Below are 21,806 nucleotides of genomic sequence, written 5' to 3'. Positions count from 1 at the left end.
TTGATAGCTGCTTTCAACTACCTGAAAGGGGGTTCCAAAAAGGATGGATCTAGACTGTTCTCAGTGGTAGTAGATGACAGAATAAGGAGTAATGGGCTCAAGTTGCAGTGGGGGAGGTTTAGGTTGGATATTAGGAAAACATTTTTCATTAGGAGGGTGGTGAAGCACTGGAATGGGTTACCTAGGGAGGTGGTGGAATCTCCTTCCTTAGAGGTTATTAAGGTCAGGCTTGACAAAGCCCTGTCTGGGATGATTTGGTAGGGAATTGGCTCTGCATTGAGCAGGAGGTTGGACTAGATGACCTCCTGAGGCCACTTCGAACCCTATATTCTATGATTCTACATGAGACCTTTGATGAGATCACCGAGGCTGATTACTGCAATGTGAGAGAGCACATCAATGCCCTATTCCACATCTAGGCATGCACACAGCCCCAGGTCATCTTTCTGCAACCCTCCTCACCCCAACAGCCTGCACCCAACAACTCCCTTCTCAAAATAAAAGCCACTTACTGGATGCCTCCATTGCTGTTTGTTCTTCCCCAAGCACTGTCTGCTGTGACTGGCTACCTTGCTCCAGGCTTGAAAACAGCTCCTGGCTGCATGCATCTATGGATGCTGGACCATCCTCTGGCTCCAGGCCCCCGTCCTCCTCAGCACCCTTGCTCCCACTTTCCTCCCCTTTTGAAATGTCCCTGGTGCTCTTTGGAGTGGAGGTGGGATCACCCCCAAGTATTGTGTCCAGCTCTTTGTAGAACCAACAAGTCATGGGGGCAGCACCGGAGCAGCGGTTTGCCTCCCGTGCCTTACGGTAGGCATTCCACAGCTCCTTCACTTTAACCCTGCACTGCAGTGTGTCCCGGTCATGGCCCATTTCGATCATGGTCCTTAATACCTGCCCATCGGTGTTGTAATTCCTACAGCTGGAACATAGCTGAGACTGGACAGCCTCCCCAAATGCTGATGAGATCCAGCACCTTGACATTGATCCATGCTGGGGATCGCCTGGTGCGTGGAGGCATGGTCACCTGCAAAGATTCACTGAGAGCACTCCACACCTTGCTGAGCAAACAGGAAGGGGATATTCAAAATTCTGAGAGGGCAGGTCTGACGGTTAGTCTCCTGAGGGCAGGGCATTAGAGTTCAAACTGATGACCAGAGTGGCTAAAAGAGGCATTGTGGGACACATCCCAGAGCTGTTCAGAGCACACTAATAGACCAGGGCATCCACTCTGGCGCCGGGGTGCTGCAAGCGTTGTGCTTCAGATGGAAGTGGATTACCAGGAGCGCTCCTGCCGCAGAGTCGGGGTGCTCTACATGCTTTGCTAGTGTGGACACCTCAGGAGTTAGGTTGCCCGGGGCTGATTTAATGTGCTCTAACTTGCAAGTGTAGAAAAGGCCTAAAGTTAATTTTGTCAGGCCCTGCCAACTTGACTACAACTAAATTATCTAAATATTCTTTAACCTGTTCTTTCCCTATTTTGGCTGGCATGCCTTCCCCCTTGCTGTTAATGATAAACATCTGGTCACAATTTACCTTTTCAGTGAAGGTTGATTCAAAATAGACATTAAAAACCTGAACCATCTTGAGGTCATCAGTTCTTAGCTCTCTTTCATTACTAAATAGAGAACCTGCTCTTTCTTCATCTTTCCCTTTATACTAATGTATTTATAGAACAACTTCTTATTGCCTTGTGTGTCCCATGCTAGGTGTCACTCATTTTGTGCCTTAGCCTTTCTGATTTTGTCCTGACATGATTGTGCTAATCTTTTGTTTAGTTTTTGTAGGATTCTTTTTTGATTTTCAGGTCATTAAAGAACTCCTGATGAAGCCATGTTGGCCTCTTACTATTCTTCCTGTCTTTCCTTTGTTTTGGGATAGCTTGAATGGGTTCATTTGCCCTGCATGTGCGATAACACAGCCCTTCATTATAAATGGTCAATGACTCAATGGGGCTTAGTCTGTGCCCTGGGGAACTGGCATCCACACCACAAAGTCCACCATCATGACTAGTGCTGGTGTTTTCTAGAAGTCTCAGCAGACAGGCCAGGCATCCCCTGGACATGGAGTGTGAGAGAACTCTCATCCCCAGAGGCCCTGCCAGGCCAGCAATGTCCCAGACTGTGCAACTGCATGAAAGGACAATGGCCCGGGGCTTGGACATTCTGTTGGATCTTGGTTGCACAAGAAAATTCATCAATTATCCCAGGTCTCTATCTGAGAATCTGTGCAGTGCCTGCCCCTGCCACACCCGTAACAAGCAGGTAAGTGTGAAACTTCCTTTCCCTTACCCCCAGGAGATGGAAGCCCTGGAGGATGGTGCCTTTACATGCAATTTTTTTTTTTTATTTTACTGATTCTCAGAGCAGGAGAAATAGCAGAGCTGACTGTCACCTGCCAAAGTGAGTGGGTCGGCTCAAAATCTGTCACTTCCTAGCACTGCTGGGGATGTTTCTTTAAGAGGACTTCGATCCTTGTACTTTACTCAGCATGTGACAAGGATTCCTGTTTCAATAACTTCCCAGCTACTGAGTTACTTTCATTTCTGAAGCTGGTGGGAGCAGAAGAAACAGGCAGCGATTCCATTCAGTTACAAAGGCAATAAATTAACAGACACAAATGAACAGGACAGAGTCAAACTCCTTGGCTCTGTCCCTCCTGTGCTGAATGGATGAAACTGCCTCAGCAAAGGGCAGTTTCGCAGGAACTCTCCCTAGGGGATGGCTGTTGATGCTAGAAAAACTGAGCACTTCCCAAGGACCTTGAAGCTGCTTGGAAGTGTCCCTGCAGGACTCAGCAGGTAAGAAAGCTTCCATCCCTAGACTACAGAGTAGTTTGATATTTCCTCATCCACACACTCACTCAGATGAGCTGTCAGTGTCACAGGGCTCCTCTCCCAGGTTTGTCAGGGGAAAACTGCTGCGTCCATACTTCAAGTGTAAATTTGGCTGCAGAAACGCGCACACATGATGATTTGTCATGAATATAGGGGGAAGGTAGCAACATTTATGTATACCAGTGCATTTATTTAGCTATAAAGACCTTCTTAGCTGTTCTGAATTACTTTACTTGTAAAAGGTTAACTGTTTCCCTGAAGATGCTTAGAGAAAACGCACAAACAAACAAGGAAGTAGTTGGCAGAGAGCTGAGATACATTCAAATCAGGGAAAACAGTTTCCTTTTCTCAGCAGTCTTTGGTTTTGGTCTGGGTCTTGACTCTCGGAACTGAGAGGAAGCCAGCAGGTACAAAATCTCCTAAAACCATACCTGGAATAATCCATCTAAAACCACAGAAATATGAGTAGGGTAAAAAAGATTTAGATAGATGTGATTAGGCTATTTGTTTGTTGGGCTTGTGTATTCTCTGTGCTTTTATAGGATTTTTTCCATCTTTTTCTTTTGGTAACCAAAGCTGAGCCCAGAGAGGAATTCTCTGTGTGTATTAGTAGATTTTACAGAGTGCTAGAATTTACCATCATGATTTTTTCCAGATGTGGTTCTTTATTTTGTTCTTATAATAAAAATTACTTTTTTTTAAAGAATCCTTTGATTCCAAAGTCCTTTAGAAAAAAAAAGGTTGTCTGTGCTCACCTTGATAAGGCAACTGGTTGGTATTTTATTCTCAAGCCTTCCTTGAAAGGGGGTGAAGGGCTTAGGGGAATATTTTGGGGCAATAGCGATTCCAAGTGACTCTTCCCTGAATATGTTGGGTAAATCACTTGGTGGTGGCAGTGATACCTGTCCATGGCAGAGGACTCTCTCTCTACCTTGGACTTTTAATATAAGCTGGTAAAATATAAGCTTAGGGGGTCTTTCATGAGGCCCCCCACTTTCTGCACTTGAAGTGCCAGAGTGGGGAATTTTAGCCTTAGCATGATCAGTAAGTATTTAGTCCATTCCAGTCACATACTGAGGCAGAGTCTCTGCCCCACAGAGCTTCCAGCCTGAAGATTGAGAGAAGGTTTTCCCCTTTGCTGGTTCATGGGGCTTTAGCAGAGCTTGGGGCCCTGCAGTAGAATTCATTTGCTCTTGCTGTTTTGCTGCTTGATGTGAGCTGTAATTAGTGAATAGCTTCCTTATGTAACATTCTGGGCCATGTGTGGCTCCCCTTACTTACCACCAGCTGGATTCTTAAGAGCACTTAGGTCCCTGTCATTTTAGGTATCTAAAAAAAAAAAATCAAGAATCAGGACACACTGGGATTCACAAAACCCTGCTCATCTTTGGCCAAACCCTGCAGTGCCTACAATCACTTGATGCTTAAATTTTTGCAGTAACAGTTTACAGGTGCTTTTTCTGCCTCTGAGCATTTTCCCTATTCTGATCCTCCCAAATGCTCAAAGGGTCACTCCCTACCCCCAACCAAGGGGTAAAGACACCTCAAGGCTGCAGCCAAGTTGGCTGACACATGAAGGAAGGTGGTTTCATGGCCCTCCTCACTCTCTGGAAGATGAGTGGGAGGGGATAGTGGCAGGTTCCCATCTCAGTTTCAACCCTCAAGGCATTGGGGTGGCAGGAGAATGCACATGTGCAGCCCTCTAGTGTCATCCAAAAGAGAAGGCCCAAGGGAGGATATGCAACTGCTCTGAATTGTGTTGTGAAAACTATGTTTGAGTAATGAAAGTCTGTGGTTTAAGAATCTTGAAATTGCCTGGTACAAAAGCCACCAATCAGATGGGCAATTAGTTTTGGCATTTATGGAAAACATCTGTAGTTTTATCTGAACTTGGAACACATCTGAGTCCTAAGTAGCAGGAGATTTGAACACTCCCAGGTCACTGGTTAAAGAGCTCTCTGTTTGATGTCAAGGGAAAAATGAAATATGACAAAGTGGAAATTGTCTGTAATATTTTTATGAACTATCCATGATTCTGTACCTGTCACCTTGGCAGTACTATCCATTGGGGGAATGAATTGATTTTTCTCCCTGGACACTGGACATGAAGGTAGGTATCTCAGATATAGAGCTGCTTGGACTTTCTGGGCTGGAATGGTTGACCCTACAGAGACAATGGAAACCACAGTAACTAAGTACTAACACTGAGCTGCAGGGGCAGCTGAACATGGGAGCACAAAGTGGCTGTGTCTGGAGAACAGAGAAGTGTCAGGGTTAGATTAGGAAGAGCAGGATACGCAAACACAGCGCACTGCTGGAATGGAGAGACAAAGAAAACAGGGCAGATAACAATGGGCCTGGTGACAGCCTGGCTTCCACGCAGAGGAACGATTTCCTATGCCTGCCTCCCTCATTTTAACCCAGAGACTTTCAGATTCTGCGTACCTAGTGACAATAAATGGTTCCCCTCGTTTTGCAAAGGCTGCCTGTGTCACTATAAATACTCACTGAACCCTCTGAGCCTTGAAGGGGCCCAGTACAAACCTCCTGCAGGGGTCTGGATGGGCTGGATTCTCTACAGAGGGCCACGTAGAGACACAGGGATTGCTGCTGCCCAATGGTCTAGTCTTGGAGGCCATGGGGCTGCCCCAGTAGAACCGTGTGGGTCCTTGAGGCCTGGCACACTGAAAGAGTCACTGCCAGGAGACTGGTTACAGACCAGACCCTGTGGATCCTTGGCAATGCTGCCAGATGTGTGAGAGAGCTTTGCCCGGCATTGTATTTTTAATATCCATGTCACTGCACTGAGATGACAGAACAAGGCGGTGACAGCTGAATAGGGAGAATCCTTGGGCCAGATTTGGTCAAATCTGTGCATGGAGTGGTTACAAGTAATGAGGCATAGCAGTCAGAATTGGTTACAAGAAAATTAAAAGTAAAATGCAACTAACGCATAGTTTCACAAACTAAGTGAAGTCAAAACAAAGGTCTCTCTCTCCACATATTCCAGCAGTCTTACTGGCTGAATTCCTTTCAGCCAGAATCCCTCCCCCCAGACCAGTGCTGCTTCCTTTGCTTGTCAGGTGGTGGTGATGCCACAGGTAGAAAGGATGGGAGAGAGAGAAAAACTGTATAGGAAGGGAGAGGAAATGCCCCAAGTTCTGTGTTTGATTTTGTTGATACCTGACTGAGGCACTAACTTACCTTTTGTTGTTGGAGAACCAGTTTGTGACCTCTCTCCAGATTTGGAATATGCCTTAGTAACATCACACAGTATCAGAGGGGTAGCCGTGTTAGTCTGGATCTATCAGTCATGCATCTGACAAAGTGGGTATTCACCCACGAAAGCTCATGCTCCAATACGTCTGTTAGTCTATAAGGTGCCACAGGACTCTTTGCGGCTTTTATCATACAGTAGAATCTTAACTTAAAATATGCATAGCAACATTGTAAGTAATCAGGACAATAATCAGTAAATTGAGTTTTCAAATGATACCTCATGAGACATACTTAGTGCAAGATTTATCGTAGCACTGTGAAAGGGATGAACGTAGGGGTGGAGACTGTTACAGGCATCCTTGGTGCAATGAACTAGAAAGACTGCCTGGGTCACTGTGGGACTGACAGACACTGGAGGACTGTGATCCAGAATGGGGAAAAGTGACCTAGCCGAAGACCTAATCCCCAGGGTGACCAGGAGGAGGTGCCAGATAAGGGGTGAATGGAGCACCCTGTGAGAGAGTGCTTAAAGAGAGATTTAGGGGGAGAAAAATTGGCCACTGGCCTGAGCTTCACCATCATACCACCACCCCCAGCATCTCCTAGGATCCCAGACCTTTCTCACCTCAATCCAGAGATATCCTGACCAGACTAGGCCAGAGAAAGGGACCCTGATGGCATCACCACCTCCACTGGCTCCAGCTGAATCCACCTGGGATGTGATATTCTGAGTGTCTGTGTGTCTCTCCTCATGTTTAATTTCTTGTTTCTCTCCTTTCTCCTTCTGTCTAATAAGAATCTGACTTAGCCCGTCAAGACTGCATATTTAGCAACACTGCTGTGCCTCTTAAAGCAATGCCCTTGTCATAAACAGATAGTTAAGGGTTAATGCCTCTTTTACCTGTAAAGGGTTAAGAAGTTCACCTAGCCTAGCTGACGCCTGACCAGAGGAACCAAAGGGGGAACAAGATGTTTCAAAAGGAAGGAGGGAAGTTTTCCTTTGTTTAGAGTCAGTTTCAGTTTCAGCCAGAGTGAAACAGATCAAGGAATCAGCCTTTTATCAGAGTAGTAAATTTTAGAAAGGAATACATAGGTTTATGTTTATTTTCTTTGTAACTTGTCTTGGTACCATTAAGGGAATTATCAAATTTGGGTATTCTTGCGTGTATTAAGATTTTTGCCCAGGGGAGCATCCCCTGTGTTTGGAATCTGTTGTCTGTGAGAGTAGCTGGTATGCTAATCTCTCCCAAAGAGTTTTCTCTTACCTTTCTTTTCTTTAATTAAAAGGCTTTTTCTTAATACCTGATTGATTTTTTTCCTTGTATTTTAGATCCAAGGGGGCTGGATCTGGATCCCCCAGGAGTTGGTGGGAGAAAGGAGGGGGGATGGTTAATTTCTCCTTGTTTTAAGATCCAAGGGGTTTGGATCTGTGTTCACCCGGAAATTGGTGAAGTCTCTCAAGGCTACTCAGGGAAGAAAAGTAGTGCTTGAGGGTGGTGGCAGCGATACCAGATCTAAGCTGTTAATTAAGCTTAGAAGTGTCCCTGCAGGTCCCCACATCTGTACCCTAAAGTTCAGAGTGGGGAAGGAACCTTGACAGCCCTAAACAGCCTGCTGCTGGGAAAAAGTTGGCAGATCTCAGAACCCAGGTCCCACCATGTGCTGGTCTTGTTTCTCCAGCAGTAAAACTGCAAGTGAGGGTCAGTGCCAGAGACAGAAGCTGCATTTTCTCTTTGCTGGTCTTGTCTCTCCCCTTTTGTGTGTGTTGTCTGTTTTGTCGTCTTAGCAAATATGACTGGACTTTCTCAACAGAGTCAGCCCATGTCAGTAACTTCTCTTTTCCTCACAAAGCAGTTATTAACGTATGCTATGTAGATGTAGCCCTGTTGGTCCCAGGATATTAGAAACAGGTGGGGAGAGATAACATCTTTTATTGGATCAATTTCTGTTGGTGAGAGAGACAAGCTTTTGAGACACATGGAGCTGTTCTTCAGGTCACCATCTTTATTCCCATAATTTATTACCATCTAAGAGACTGTCAGATAAGAGGCTTTTTCCTTTTAAAAACTCTCTCTCCAACTAAAGGGAAAGGAAACGAGGGATGTTAAATGAAAGTCTAATTTAATATTTTATATTTCAAATGCTTTAACTATTTTTTCCTTTTTTCTATATTTTTAATAAGATTGAAAACATTTATGGTGCATTTGCCATGGTGCTAAGCAGGCTGAGGTCTCTGTATACCAAATCCAAGCCCATTTTAACTGTTTAATGTCGAACAGTGACTGGGTCACGTTAACACCTTTGACTCTTTGGACCCCTATGGGTAAGTCCACAGAGCAATAAGACTCGCAGCAGTAAGTCTGAGTCTGGGTCAACAGAAAGTGTAGACATACCCTATATTACACTAAAATTAATACAACACTCTTATTCCAGAAGACAGTTGCAATGTTCCTGTTTACCCAGTGCACAGCAAAAGTGAGCTAACACACAAACAAGGCATTCTTGCTCAGAAATTAGAGTGTTCACACATGGATTTATTCTGGAATAACCATTAACCTTAGCACAACTGCAGCTCCATGGAGCAAGCGCTGGTGCAGATGGGCTGCCAGCTACTGCTGGCATTTTAACCTCGGTGATGTTTGACCCTGCTTGGAGCTAGTGCAAACTAGAGCTATGGGGAGAATCCCTTCCAACTCCAGGCATTGCACACCAGGCTGGGCTAACCCTTGTGCCAGTCACTGCACGTCTGATTTTGTTTTTCTCCTGTTCCCCAGACCCAGCTACGATGACGGGAAAGGTTCCCTCATTCTCCCCCAGCTCCACAGTGAGCTCCGCTCTGCCCGGCTACATCGCTCTCTGCTTCACTCTACAGGTTCACAAGCTGGTGTCAGGTAGGAGCTCCGGCCTCCTCGCTGGGTTTACTGCCTGTTCTCACACAGAACTCTGCTGCCCTGCAGTCCTCACACATACAGAGAGAAGTGATCATGTCACCCCTTCCAGGGTCACCTCCACTGGACATCCCCACAGCTCAGGGCACACCCAGAATATCCCTCCTTCTAACAATGTCCAGTGGACTCCTGCCAGCCAAACCCTGGGTAAAAACTCCCATTGACTTCAGTGGGGCCTGGATTTCTCCCCTGGATTTGGTGCTTCCACTTCCCTTATGGTCCTTGCTTTAATCTAGCAACAGCCTCCTCTCTGTCCCTTCCTGCTCGTGTGAGAGTCTTCCCCTTCCCGCCCCCCTGCTTCTTCCTGGCACATTCACCAACAAAAACCTTCATTGACGCAGAGCCACCGTTACTGGGGGTTTCACCTGCCCTTCCAGAATGTCAAGTTCAGCAAAACTCAAAATGCTGGAAACCAGGACATAGAGAGTTAAAGCACACGCCAGCACAACCTTAACTCTGCCTCCTCCCCAGAGCCCGCACTAGCCACTGGGAATTACCTGCATGCATCCAGCTGCAGTCACTGTGTTAGGTGTAGCTGGACTGAATGGTGAAGACATTAGCTGGAGCAGCTTGGTGGAGCTGTCGTTGTGATGTAAGGTGATCTGGTCAGAGCTCCACCAGGCATGTGAGGAAAGGAGAGAGGCGCATGTCTACTGAGGGATCCAGTATTCCCCATTTTAGCCTTGAGCTGTGTAGTTGTCAGTAGCAGGGCTCAGGGGTTTGGCTTGCCCTGGGGATTGTCTGTATGTTCAGTGATGGGTAAGGAACATATAGTGCTAGATAGAACCCTGGGAGTGGGGTGAAGGGGCTGTTAAAGGGAGTGAAGGGTTTGTAAAAAGTAACAAGTGTGGGGCTGTTTCTGGACTCTACCTCAGTGTAGAACAGGGTCAGTAGCTCCTGTTCAGAGCAGCTCCCATAAAAATAAGTTTCCCCTTAGGAAGGAGAGAACATTTGACTCTGTGCTACAGTCAGGGACACCCCTAGGGGAATGCAGGGCCTGGGACAACCCTGCCCCCACCCCCATTCCAGAGCTGCCACCAGTCCCTGCATGCCATGGAGCATGGGGCCCCCCCACAAAGCATGGGGCCTGGGGTGACTGCCCCGAACCATCCAATGGACAGGATGGTTCTGGCTATAGTTGTCACGTGCCCTGATCCCTGAGTGATTGTACCTTATCTGTGCAGGTAGAGTGTAAGTCTGTGTGCGGTGGGTGCATTGGATCAGTTGTCAGAGAGGGCAGAGTTAAGGTTGCTTTGGCCTGTACCTTAACTTTGCATTTGCTGGTGTTCAGAGCCCTGAGTTTTGCTGAACAGTTTTCTGGAAGGACCTGAGATACCTCTGGGAACCGTAACTCTGCATTAGCAAAGATTTTTGCCAGCCTCTTTCCTGATTTCTTGAACAGAAAGAGGACTCCTTGTAGTAGTAGTTAATGGTCATTTAGGGAGTTGTAGTTCTCACTTAGATTTGCAGTTGATACATGACTGTGGTTAGATAATAACACAAAACTCTACCTTTTATATAGTGCTTTTCATCAGTAGAGCTCAAGGAACTTTATTCATTATCCCCATTTTTACAGATGGGGAAACTGAGGCACAGAGCAGTGAAGAGACTCGCCCAAGGTCATCCAGCAGGCCACTAGCAGAGCCAAGAATAATCCCAGTCCAGTGGTCTCTCCACTAGGCCACACGGTTGCTATGTCCTTCCTCAGCACTCCTCACCCTGACTGTACATTTTGTTATGGTGCAATGGGGACAGTGGGGTTGTGCTTTGAAGGGTTTACAGTGTGTAGTTGCTAACAGGGTTGGTGCGAGAAATCTGAGACACAGTCCATGTCCCAGCATCTCGACAGTTCCCTGGAGCTTACAGTGACTGTAAATGTAAGAGAAAACTGCTGAGTCTGACTCCTTCTTCATCCTCTGCCCACCATCCCTCGCAACGTGTAGCCCCCACCCTTCCTCCTCCACCATTCCAGTTGTCCCTCCCCTTTCCTTACCATGAAGCTATTAGTTAGCACTGTCAAAGCCTTTAATATGTAAGATGTTGTTCCTTGCTGTCTCCAGATGGGGTAGATGTATCTGCACTAGCTCTGATCAAGCTGTCGTGCTATAAATGGCAGAGCAGACACAGTAGCATGAGAAGCCTCCCTGAATAAGGACCCTAGGTACAGGGCAGGATTGTATCTGGAGAGCTAGCCCATCCCCCCGCTCACACCACCACGGCTATGTTTTCTCATGCTGGCTCAGCTAGTGGGTGCATGTCTCCCCACACTGGAGATTTCAGCTCCTGCTGTAGACATCCCCATCCAGTGTTACCAGCTTGCAGAATTTTATCACAAGTCTCATGATATTTGATGTGTTTTTTAAAGCCACAGCTCCTGCAGGCCTGTGATTAGATGAGAATCTCAGCTTTCATTTTGTTATAAAGTAAATTTCTGTCCATTGTAGTTACAGATAAATGCTTGGAAATGTGACCCAAGGCAACTGTAAAGCTTCAGAAATCAGAAGGCAAAGAACAACCCCAATTTTATGATTTTTAAAAAATCTCTTTATTTTTAAGCCAAACTCATGATTTGGGGGAGGGGGGGCTGACTTGACAATACACAACCTGCTGCACTCACATTCCTATCTGTCTCGGTTCCTCTCCACTTTAATTTTCTTTTCCCTATGACTCATTTCACAGCACAGTTCACAGTGACTGGACCTGACCATCCAATCACTGCCTCCCTAGGTGGGGAGGCCATCCTGTCCTGCCACCTCTCCCCCAGGATGAGCGCTGAGAACATGGAGGTGAGATGGTTACGATCCCAGCACTCTGAAGTTGTGCACCTGTACCGTGATGGGCAGGATCAGTATGGAGAGCAGATGCCAGAATATCAAGGAAGAACTGAATTCTTGAAAGATGACATCACCAATGGGAGAGTTTTCCTGAGAATACGCAATGTCCGACCCTCCGATGATGGGCCATATGTGTGTTTTTTTCAGTCCACTGTCTCTTATGAAAATGCTACATTGGAACTGCAGGTGGCAGGTCAGTAACTTCTTCTGATACTTTGACATCTTCAAAAGACTAATAAGTGGAGTCTGAGGGGTCATTGTGAGATGACACCTGATTTGTCTCACAGTGGGGCAGTAACTCTACTCTGGTTTAAGGTTTATTATAATTCACTGTTTAACAGCTGTTTTGTCTAAGGGCTCTAAAATCCACACATACTCAGATTGTTTTGAAAATTGCTGTGACACATTGGAGTCTGGAACAGGATTAGTGGATTAAATTTGAGGTCATTAGAGCGAAGAATTAATGAGATACACAAACACCTCTAAAAAGTCAGGTGATGTTGGCATGTTGTGGTTATTACAACTTTTTTGTGCACACCTGGGGCCAGACAATAGCTGATTCTCCCCATGCTAATGTCACCAGCTGGGACTGATCTCACCTTGTGTCTGGCACCCACTGGATAACAGTGGTTGATACAGAGTCCTGTAGCCCAGCACCAGGCATAAGAATGGGAGAATTGAGGAATTCCCCCACCCCCAGGACAGGTAAAGCCAGGAGGCCTGATACCTGAAGGTGCTGCCAGAAAGACCAGCAAGGCACACGTGTAGCTAGGTCTGTAACGAGGATATGAGGTTTAGGTCAGATGCAGCGAACACCAGACTGCTGACAATCTCCATGGCAAGAAGACACCTCTGTGCACTTCTACTGACACAGCCTACACACCACAACAGTGTAATGAGACACATACGTGATCCCTCAAGGTACATGCACCTCTCCTCATTGCAGTGACAGCTCTACCAGCCTGCTTGAATTAATCCCTCCCCCAGGCACTACAGCGACTCCAAACAGTCTCCGTCATGCTTGTGTATTATGGAACCACCTGCACTGAACAGTTCCCAGAGCTTATTGCCAGCCCCAGGAGGCAGAGTCCAGGTAGCAGGGCTGGGGCTTTGTGTGCCATTACTTTGTAGCTCTTGGGTTTCAGGAGTTCAAGTTTAGCTGCTTTTTGCATTTTGCAAATGCACAAAGCCCATCTGGGCAGCATTGTCAAGTAGTTTGTGAACTGGGAGAGACTGCAACTGCTTTGGAGGACAGGGCCATAATTCAAAATGATCTGGACAAATTGGAGAAATGGTCTGTGGTAAACTGGATGAAGTTCAACAAAGACAAATGCAAAGTGCTCCACTTAGGAACAATCAGTTTCACAGGTACAGAATGGGAAGAGACTGCCTAGGAAGGAGTATGGCAGAAAGAGATCTAGGGGTCATAGTGGACCACAAGCTAAATATGAGTCAACAGTTTGATACTGTTGCAAAAAAAGCAAACGTGATTCTGGGATGCATTAACAGGTGTGTTGTAAACAAGACATGAGAAGTCATTCTTCCGCTCTACTCTGCGCCGGTTCGGCCTCAACTGGAGTATTGTGTCCAGTTCTGGGCACCACATTTCAAGAAAGATGTGGAGAAATTGGAGAGGGTCCAGAGAAGAGCAACAAGAATGATTAAAGGTCTTGAGAACATGACCTATGAAGGAAGGCTGAAAGAATTGGGTTTATTTAGTTTGGAAAAGAGAAGACTGAGAGGGGACATGATAGCAGTTTTCAGGTATCTAAAAGGGTGTCATCAGGAGGAGGGAGAAAACTTGTTCACCTTAGCCTCTAATGATAGAACAAGAAGCAATGGGCTTAAACTGCAGCAAGGGAGATTTAGGTTGGACATTAGGAAAAAGTTCCTAACTGTCAGGGTAGTTAAACACTGGAATAAATTGCCTAGGGAGGTTGTGGAATCTCCATCTCTGGAGATATTTAAGAGTAGGTTAGATAAATGTCTATCAGGGATGGTCTAGACAGTATTTGGTCCTGCCATGAGGGCAGGGGACTGGACTCGATGACCTCTCGAGGTCCCTTCCAGTCCTAGAGTCTATGAATCTATGAACGTTAATATGTAACTATAGACCCCTTGTGGCCAGGATGGAGTCTGCTCTGTAGATCCGCTCGAACCAAGAACAGGCGCTAACTGGAGTGCAGTGGGGTGACTCATAGACTTTAAGGTCAGAAGGGACCATTATGATAATCTAGTCTGACTTCCTGCACAACGCAGGCCCCACAATCTCACTCATCCACTCCTGTAGCAAACCCTTAGCCTATGTCTGAGTTATTGAAGTCCTCAAATTGTAGTTTGAAGATCTCAAGCTGCAGAGAATCCTCCAGCAAGTGACCTATGCCCCATGCTGCAGAGGAAGGCAAAAAACTCCTTCCACTCCAGGGAACAGGGTAACTGAGACTCCTCAAAAATCTGGACACAATCTTATCATGACATCCACACAGCAAATATTTTGCAAGCAGCATCAACAAAATTAGCATCAAAGATACAGATTTCTTCAGTACCAAATGGTTCACAGCCCACACACCCTATGCATTTAAAACATACACTGTACACTGTTGATTTGGCATTAATGCCACCACATTGCTCTGAGTTGAACCAGCAGCAAGAACCCAGTTCATCCAAAAAGCTGGTATCCGTCTCTTTGTGATTATCTCCTCGATGCAATCAGTTAAAGCAGGCCTGGGAGCACCAGGGCCAGCTCCAGCTTTTTTGCTGCCCTAAGCAGCAAAGCAGAAAATAAATAAACAAAGCCGCTATTTGTGACACTTTGGTGGCAGCTGTACCATGCTGCTTCATTCTTCAGCAGCAATTCGGCAGCGGGTCCTTCACTCTGAGAGGCACTGAGGGACCCACCACAGAGTTGCTGCCAAAGATCCGGATGTGCTGCCCCAAGCATCTGCTTCTTTCTCTGGTGCCTGGAGCCAGCCCTGATCAGCACTCAGGGCAGAGATCTTCACCTCCCCTCTGGGTCTAACTGAAGACTTTGGTACTTTTTTTCTTTATATTGGGAGTGGAATTGGCCCCTGCTCTTGGAGATGCCCTACTGAACATACAGCAAGAGTTCATTAACTTTTTCCTTTGTTCACCTGTGTTACCCGCACACTCTAGGACACCCCACCCTTACCCAATTCCTACAGCTCAGGGGACTCTTCTGTGGATTTGCAGGGTCTTTTACCAGTGAAAGACTCCTACACAGTAATATCTTTATCCTCTATTTACTAATAATTATGGAGCAGAATACACATGCTAAGCATACAATGCTGTGCTCACCAATCCTGATCAGGCAGGTGGACATTGACCTAGCCTGGCCAACAGGGAGTCTCATCTGCATTCTGGCTGCTGCCCATCACAGTCATGCAGAAAATTCATACCAGCTCTGACCTTAGGCTGTGTCTTACAGGTGAGTTCTTCTTCTTCCAGGTCTTTTCTTCTTCTTCTTCTTCTTCTGTTCCTTCTGCTGGTCTCCTTGGACATAGTGAAGCTTGAGTCCTGCTTAGCTTAACAAATCACTTTGCTGAAATATTCTTTGATCAGTCCTAACATACTGTGAAACAATTCTTTAACTAGTCATACCCCATCATCTAGGTTGATTTAAATCTTGCAAAATCAGTTATGCAACATACAGAAACAATCGAAGAACCAAACAGAAACCAGACAAACAATAGAGAAGTGGGGACAATAAAGGCAAAACAATAACGAAGTAGAGGTTTCCCACCCACAACTATAGATAAGTGATTCCTTGCCGGACAGAAGGCCATCAGGCAAAGTTTTCCTTAAACATCTTATGAGATTCCTTGCTTATCTGCTGATGGTGGGTACTATTAGGACAGGATCTCCTCCTTAACAGCTCGATATTATATTGTTTTAATATAATTTTGATGGAAATGTGAGGATGGGACTTTCTGCTTCTTGGCTCATGGCTGCTGCTCTCCTAATGTGGGTGCAGAAAAAAGTCCCCAGACCTTACACTTGCTAATCCCTGACTATCTGGAATCAGTGGACTGTTTAAAAGAAACAGACACTGAAGCACGGAGGATGGGATGGGGGGTTACACACAATTTCCACCATAGGCCCTTTAACCTCAGTTCTTGTCTGTGGCTCTTGGGCATTTCCCATGAATCTGTCGGACCAAAGCCTTGTGAGGCACACCCCTCCTGGGAGAAGACTCCATAGCCTATGCTCTTCTGAGCAAGAATCCCGTGATTCTTCCCATGATTCTTCCCCCATGGGGAAGGGTCCAGACACTCATCCCTTCTCTGTCTCTCCTGGGAGGTTGTTTCTCTCTCTAGGCTGCTCTGTGTGAAATTTCCCAACTCCCTGAGGGCCTCTCTGCATACACACTGACACTGCAATAGTGAAATCTCTTTGAGTTCACACATGGTTAAGGTACAAGACCCTTGCTTCAGATTAAGATAATTTTATTTCAGTTTAGCTTGTAAGTGTTAAAAAAAACCCAACTGTGATCTGGTGTGGGAGGTGTGACAACCTGTCATTTCCTTCCATCTAGTGTTTGTGTTTCTGTTTTGCTGAGTGTATTTCCTGACTTTTGGAGGTACCAGTTTTCTGCTACCCACTTCTGCATTCTGGAAGGGTACAAGGCCCTGCCAACACAATCCAAACTCCCCTATTACAAGGTTTTTATCTGTGAATTAATTTAAGGCTTTTCTACATATACATGTGCACTGCTTTCAATGAACTAGAGCAAACCTCTGCGTGGACACTTAAATAAGTTTGGAAATGGCTTGTTGCTTTAGCTTGAGTCATTTCCTTCTTGATTTAAGTGTCCACACAGGGATTTGCCCTTGATTAACTAAACCAGTTTAACTAAACTGGAGCAAGTTTGTGCATAGAAAAGCCCTGACATTAACTTTTATTTTACTGTATATCGAATAAGAATCTGGCCAGATTAACTGACCATCCACACTTATGAACTCTCAGTCAATTATTAATTTATTAGGAAATGGCTTTTGATAACTGCGTAATAAAACGTTTGGCTCATTACTGAGCACTGTAGGATTATCACAAGTTCACTTATTTCTTTTGTAGGTTTGGGCTCTGATCCTAGCATCTCTGTGGAGGGACATCAGGATGGAGGGATCCGGGTGGTGTGTCGATCATCCGGATGGAACTCACAGCCCGAGGCTCAGTGGAGAGATCTCCAGGGACAGATCTTAACATCGGCCTCTGAAAACATTGCCCAAGAGGCCAATGGCCTGTTTCAAGCAGAGATTGCCATTGTTATAACAGAAGAATCCAACCAGAAAATGTCCTGCTGTATCAGGAATCCCCGACTCAACCAGGAGAGAGAGTCAGTGATTTCCATAGCAGGTCAGTGCCCATCTGTGCCGCACATGGATAGAAAGGAACATTGCAGGTATGGGCGGAAAATATTTATCATTGTGTCTCCTATTTATTGGCCTGAACCTTCAAGATGCTGAGCGTGTCTTGGAAAGTCCTGAACAACCTCCGTTCTCTTGGGAGATGTCTACGCTGCAGACAGACACGTGCTGGTGCCCTGTACCAGTTGGCTCAGGCTAAGTGGCTTGGCTAAGGGACATTTGGGCTTGGGCTGGAAACCGGGCTCTAGGACCCTTTAAGGTGGGGGAGTCCCAGAGCTCAGGTTTCAGCCTCAGCCTGAACACCTACACTACAGTTAAACAGCCCCTTTGCCTGAGCCCGTGAGCCTGAATCATTTAGCATGGGCCAGCAGCAGTTGACTAATTGCAGTGTAGACCAGGGATCTCAAACACATGAAGCTATTTCCTGCAGCCCATCATAGTCGCTGACTACCCCTTCCCTCCCCCCCCTTACTCTCCCTGTCCCAGCATGCCAGGTCCCTGCTCCTCTGCCTATCTCCCAGCACCTCCTGCCACCAAACTGCTGTTTGGTGGGGCTTAGGACTTTCCAGGAGGGAGTGGGGAGGAGCAGGGACATGGCATGCTCAGGGGAGGAGGTGGAGAAGAGGTGGGGCTGGGGCAGGGATTTGGGGAAGGGGCTGGAATAGGGGCAGGGAGGAAGAGCATGACCTGTATGCTATTCTGGCTTATGCATCATCAACAGAACTTTTGACTGAGTCTAACCCAGCCCCTATGTCAATGACATTCTTTCCATTGATTTAAATGGGAGTTAGATCAGATCCTAAATTCCCAGTGCAGAATATAGTATGGGTGAAGAAGCATAAGTGAGAAGGAACACTGCTGGACTGAAATTACAAGGTACATTTGCAGACCTGTGTAAAGGGGTCCACTCACTGCAGGAGCATCTCCTGGTGGGTACCCCACCCTTGTAGGCCTCTTGTAAGAATCCCTAATCCAGGACAGAACCAGAGGGTTTACTCTCCTCCTGACCACCTCCTTGTCTCTAGCCAACTCCCTTTCCCTCTAGGAAGTGGTTTCAGACCCCCACCCTGCAGCCTCCTTCCTGCTGTCACTTCCTGGCTTTATCATCCTAGCCCAGGTCTTCCTCCTGCTGGGCTTCATCTTCCATTAATTCTTTTCAATCCCTGGCTTCCCTCCAGCTGCAATGTATAAAGTTAGTTGGCCCTTTCTGGCCCACATTTACCCACTCAAGGCTTGTATGGGATGGACACCCCATCACAGACTGACAGAATTTTTTTAAACTCATACAATTAACAAATTAATGCTGCCAGCAAGTGGCCAAAAATGAAATGACTGTCAAAATTAGCACTGACTTCTCGCATTAGTTTTAAAAAAGTTAATAGCATCCTATATTACTCTGCATTTTTTACTATGAAAAGGTTTCAGTGATGCAGCCCTCAGGTCAATATATCAGTCCTCATGTGGCCCTTGTGGTGATTTGAGTTTGAGATCCCTGGTATAGACGTACCCTTCAACTCCAGTAGGAGCTGAGAGTGTTTTAGCACCTTGCAGGCTGGGACACCATTGGCCAGATTTTCATAATAGCTCAGTACCCAGCAATCATTCTTCTTCTCAGTAGGGGGTAGGGGAGGGAACACTCCTTTGTTCTTGGGCTGTAGTGAGGACTGTGTTAGAATTGCAAGCTGACACTTTGAAAGGGGGGTTTCCCAGTTCTGTTAGCAGGCTAGAGGGCTCTGTAGCAAAGCGTGTGTGCAGAATCATGGTTTGTCCACAGGAACAGTTAGTTCAAGGCAAGCTGGGGTGTAAATCTGTCTCACACTAGCCTGCCACATACTAACTGTCCTTGTGGACCCTGCTACATGCACTAATGATTCCATAGTGTGCTTTGATCTGCCCCACTTTGAAACAGGAATGGATCAAAGTGCACCAGGGAACTTTTAGTGCAGTGCAGCAGGGTGCACTCAGCCAGTTAGGGCACAGCAGACTAGTGCGAGGTGTATATACATCCAAGCTTCATATGCACTAACTGTGCCTATAGACGAGCTGACATAAAGCAAGGTGGGGTGAGTTGTGCCTACTACCTTTAGGGAGCAGCCCTCCTGCTCTGTTTTGGGTTCTCGTGTCTTAGGGTTCTGGATTCTAAGACATAAAGTCTTGTTACGCTGCAACCTTCTAGCAGGAGTATTTGTTTGTATCTAACGTCTTTGTGTACTGTGACCATTGCAGTTCTCAGTGGGGGTGGGGGAGAGAACTCTCCTCTGCCAGTGAGAGCTGCTGGGTGCTGAGTATTTATGAAAATATGGGTAAAAAAGTCATTTTTCCTGAACAGCAAAAGAGCCCTGGATATGGTCTGAGTATTGCTACTTAGAATACATGTGAAAATACCAGCAATAAAAGTTGAGGCCCAAAATAGGCAGAAACAAATTAGGAAAAAAGTTGTGATTTTATGTATTATTATCTACCAAATAACTTGGTTGTTACTGAATGAATATTTCATCACTATAATAAGTTCTATTTGTAAAGCACTATTCATCTGAGGTCTCATCGTGCTACAACGTTGGTTAGTCTATGAGATGCCCAGCATTACCTGATTGCTGTGTTCACAGCAGACACACAGAGTTACAAACAAAACATAAATAAAGTTCCCAAAAGGCTGGAATGTAGCATTGCTTTATTTCTAAGAATCCAGAACTCTAACATGCCACAGTCAAATACAGAGAGTTACAAAGCAGGCTGCTCCTTAACACTGTAGGCTGGCTCTTTGCAGACTGACTACAGAGGACCCAGATGCATGCTCCCTACAGAGCCCCCTACCCTGCAAGCAGGACGTGTCAGGAAGCTGATCACAACTCTCTGATTCTGAGGCCAGTCTGCACTGGCTGCAGCCTTGGGATCACTTAGAGCAGCCTAGGGAAAGCTTGAATTTATGCCAGTGGGGAATAGTGTAGCATAATGGAGTTGTACCCTGCCCCTTCCCTATTTCCAACACGCCCCCTCCCATTAATTAACCATGTTCAGTAACCAGGCTAAAGCTTGGGCTTCCATTGGCTTAATAATAAAGCACAGAGGAGCCACATCTCCCTGTGTATTTCCATGTGAGATTCTTTTAACTAGTCCCAGTGTCACCACTGTTGCAGTGTCCTGCCTTCATTCTGTGTGCGTTTGCTCCCTAGTCAATGGTACTTTCTCTTGCAGAGCTGTTTTTCCCGAGGGTCAATCCCTGGATGGTGGCTCTGGGGGTGATCCTGCCTCTCCTGGCTGTTCTCCCTGCCCTGGCCAGCTACTGCTTCTGGAGGCAACGCAGAGCAAAAGGTGGTGTAATGAGAGGGGGTGGGGGGAACATGGTGAGAGACAGACAGAGATTTAAAACCAAACCAAAAGTAAAGAGACAGGGATTAAGGGGTTTGATTCAGAGTTTGGAGGAGTTTCAGGCAGTGGGAGCTGGGCTGAGGGTGAAGAGGGAGCTGAAGAAATTAGGTTCATGTTTGAACCAAGAATTGTCAAGTGGTTTCAGCCCTTCAGATCTCACTCTGGGATCCCGAGCGAATGTGACTCTAAACTGTTCCCTGGGAATCCATTCGGCTCTGTTTCAAACAGTATGTGGGGCTCAGTGAGCTAGGCTGAGAGCACCGACATACGGAACTTGGCTGCTGGCAAGAAAAACAGAACACAAAGTAGAAGAGGGGTTTGTTAGGGCTCAGTTCTGCCCCCCAGTCTGTGCTTGTGAGTAGGAGCTATGGATGGGCAAAGCAGTAGTTGTGCAAATGGAAAGGTTAGCACTTATCTACATTCAGATTTGCTCTGCCTGAGATCCAAATATTTTATTACAACTAATGTTTAAAATCAAATTCAGGTTACACAGGTTTAAAGAAAAGGCACTGTACATCTGGGGTCAAGCTTGGGTTATGAAAAATTACAAGTCTTGGTTACAAAGCTGACGAGATACATAGGATACATAACAAGCATTGTCTCAGATCAAGATGTGTGAGTTTTTAAGTGGTAGGGAATAAGTGTTCTTGGGTACGCCACCCATAGAGTGTACAGAGTCAGTCAGTAGCAGTAAAATGGATGGGTACATGGGTGGAGTTTGTCCATCGGTGTCTTGTGGGTCTTCTATAGACAGATACAATCTGTCAGGGAAGGAAACGGGTTATTTCCCTGACTGTCCCTTGTCTGCGGTCTTGCTCATACGTCCTGGTATTATTGGTGTCTTGTGATGTGTTCAGCGTATATGTCCCTGGACCATCTGATGGCGTTGGACACTGTGAGCTGCCTCATTAGCCAGGTGTAGCGCCGAGCAACCCCGCATGCTTTCAGCACTGGCTCATTGTTGGGGTCCCACTTGCCTAGGGCTCTGACAATCAGGGCATGGATCTGGACCTCGTAGCCCTGGGCTCTCAGAGTGTCAGCCAGTGGGGTACACAGGGCAATGGACTGTCTATTGCAGTAGAAGTTCTCAGCTGTAGTTTTTTCTCCAGCTGCAAGGGGCAGAACTGCCCTTCAGTGATCTGTATGTTATAGAGATGCTGGAATTTTCACAGCTGCCTAAGGGGTCTGAATGCCCAATTTTTTGTTTAAATTAATG

The 21,806-nt window shown here is 46.2% G+C and overlaps 2 protein-coding genes across 2 annotated transcripts in view; both read left to right on the top strand.

Moving 5' to 3' along the window:
• LOC116824950 (uncharacterized) overlaps positions 1 to 21,806 on the top strand; it is a 954,865-nt gene that overhangs the window by 608,877 nt on the left and 324,182 nt on the right. The window lies entirely within an intron of this gene.
• LOC116838625 (butyrophilin subfamily 1 member A1-like) overlaps positions 8,821 to 21,806 on the top strand; it is a 41,246-nt gene continuing 28,260 nt past the window's right edge. Inside the window, exons 1-4 of the mRNA XM_075072055.1 lie at positions 8,821 to 8,946; positions 11,683 to 12,030; positions 16,929 to 17,210; positions 20,417 to 20,533. Of these exons, the coding sequence (XP_074928156.1) occupies positions 8,841 to 8,946; positions 11,683 to 12,030; positions 16,929 to 17,210; positions 20,417 to 20,533 (853 nt within the window). The 5' untranslated portion in view covers positions 8,821 to 8,840. The remainder of the gene's footprint in view (positions 8,947 to 11,682; positions 12,031 to 16,928; positions 17,211 to 20,416; positions 20,534 to 21,806) is intronic.

Source organism: Chelonoidis abingdonii, chromosome 13 (genome assembly GCF_003597395.2).
Source record: "Chelonoidis abingdonii isolate Lonesome George chromosome 13, CheloAbing_2.0, whole genome shotgun sequence".
Taxonomy (NCBI): domain Eukaryota; kingdom Metazoa; phylum Chordata; order Testudines; family Testudinidae; genus Chelonoidis; species Chelonoidis abingdonii.
This window is presented reverse-complemented; position numbering and strand designations above follow the sequence as displayed.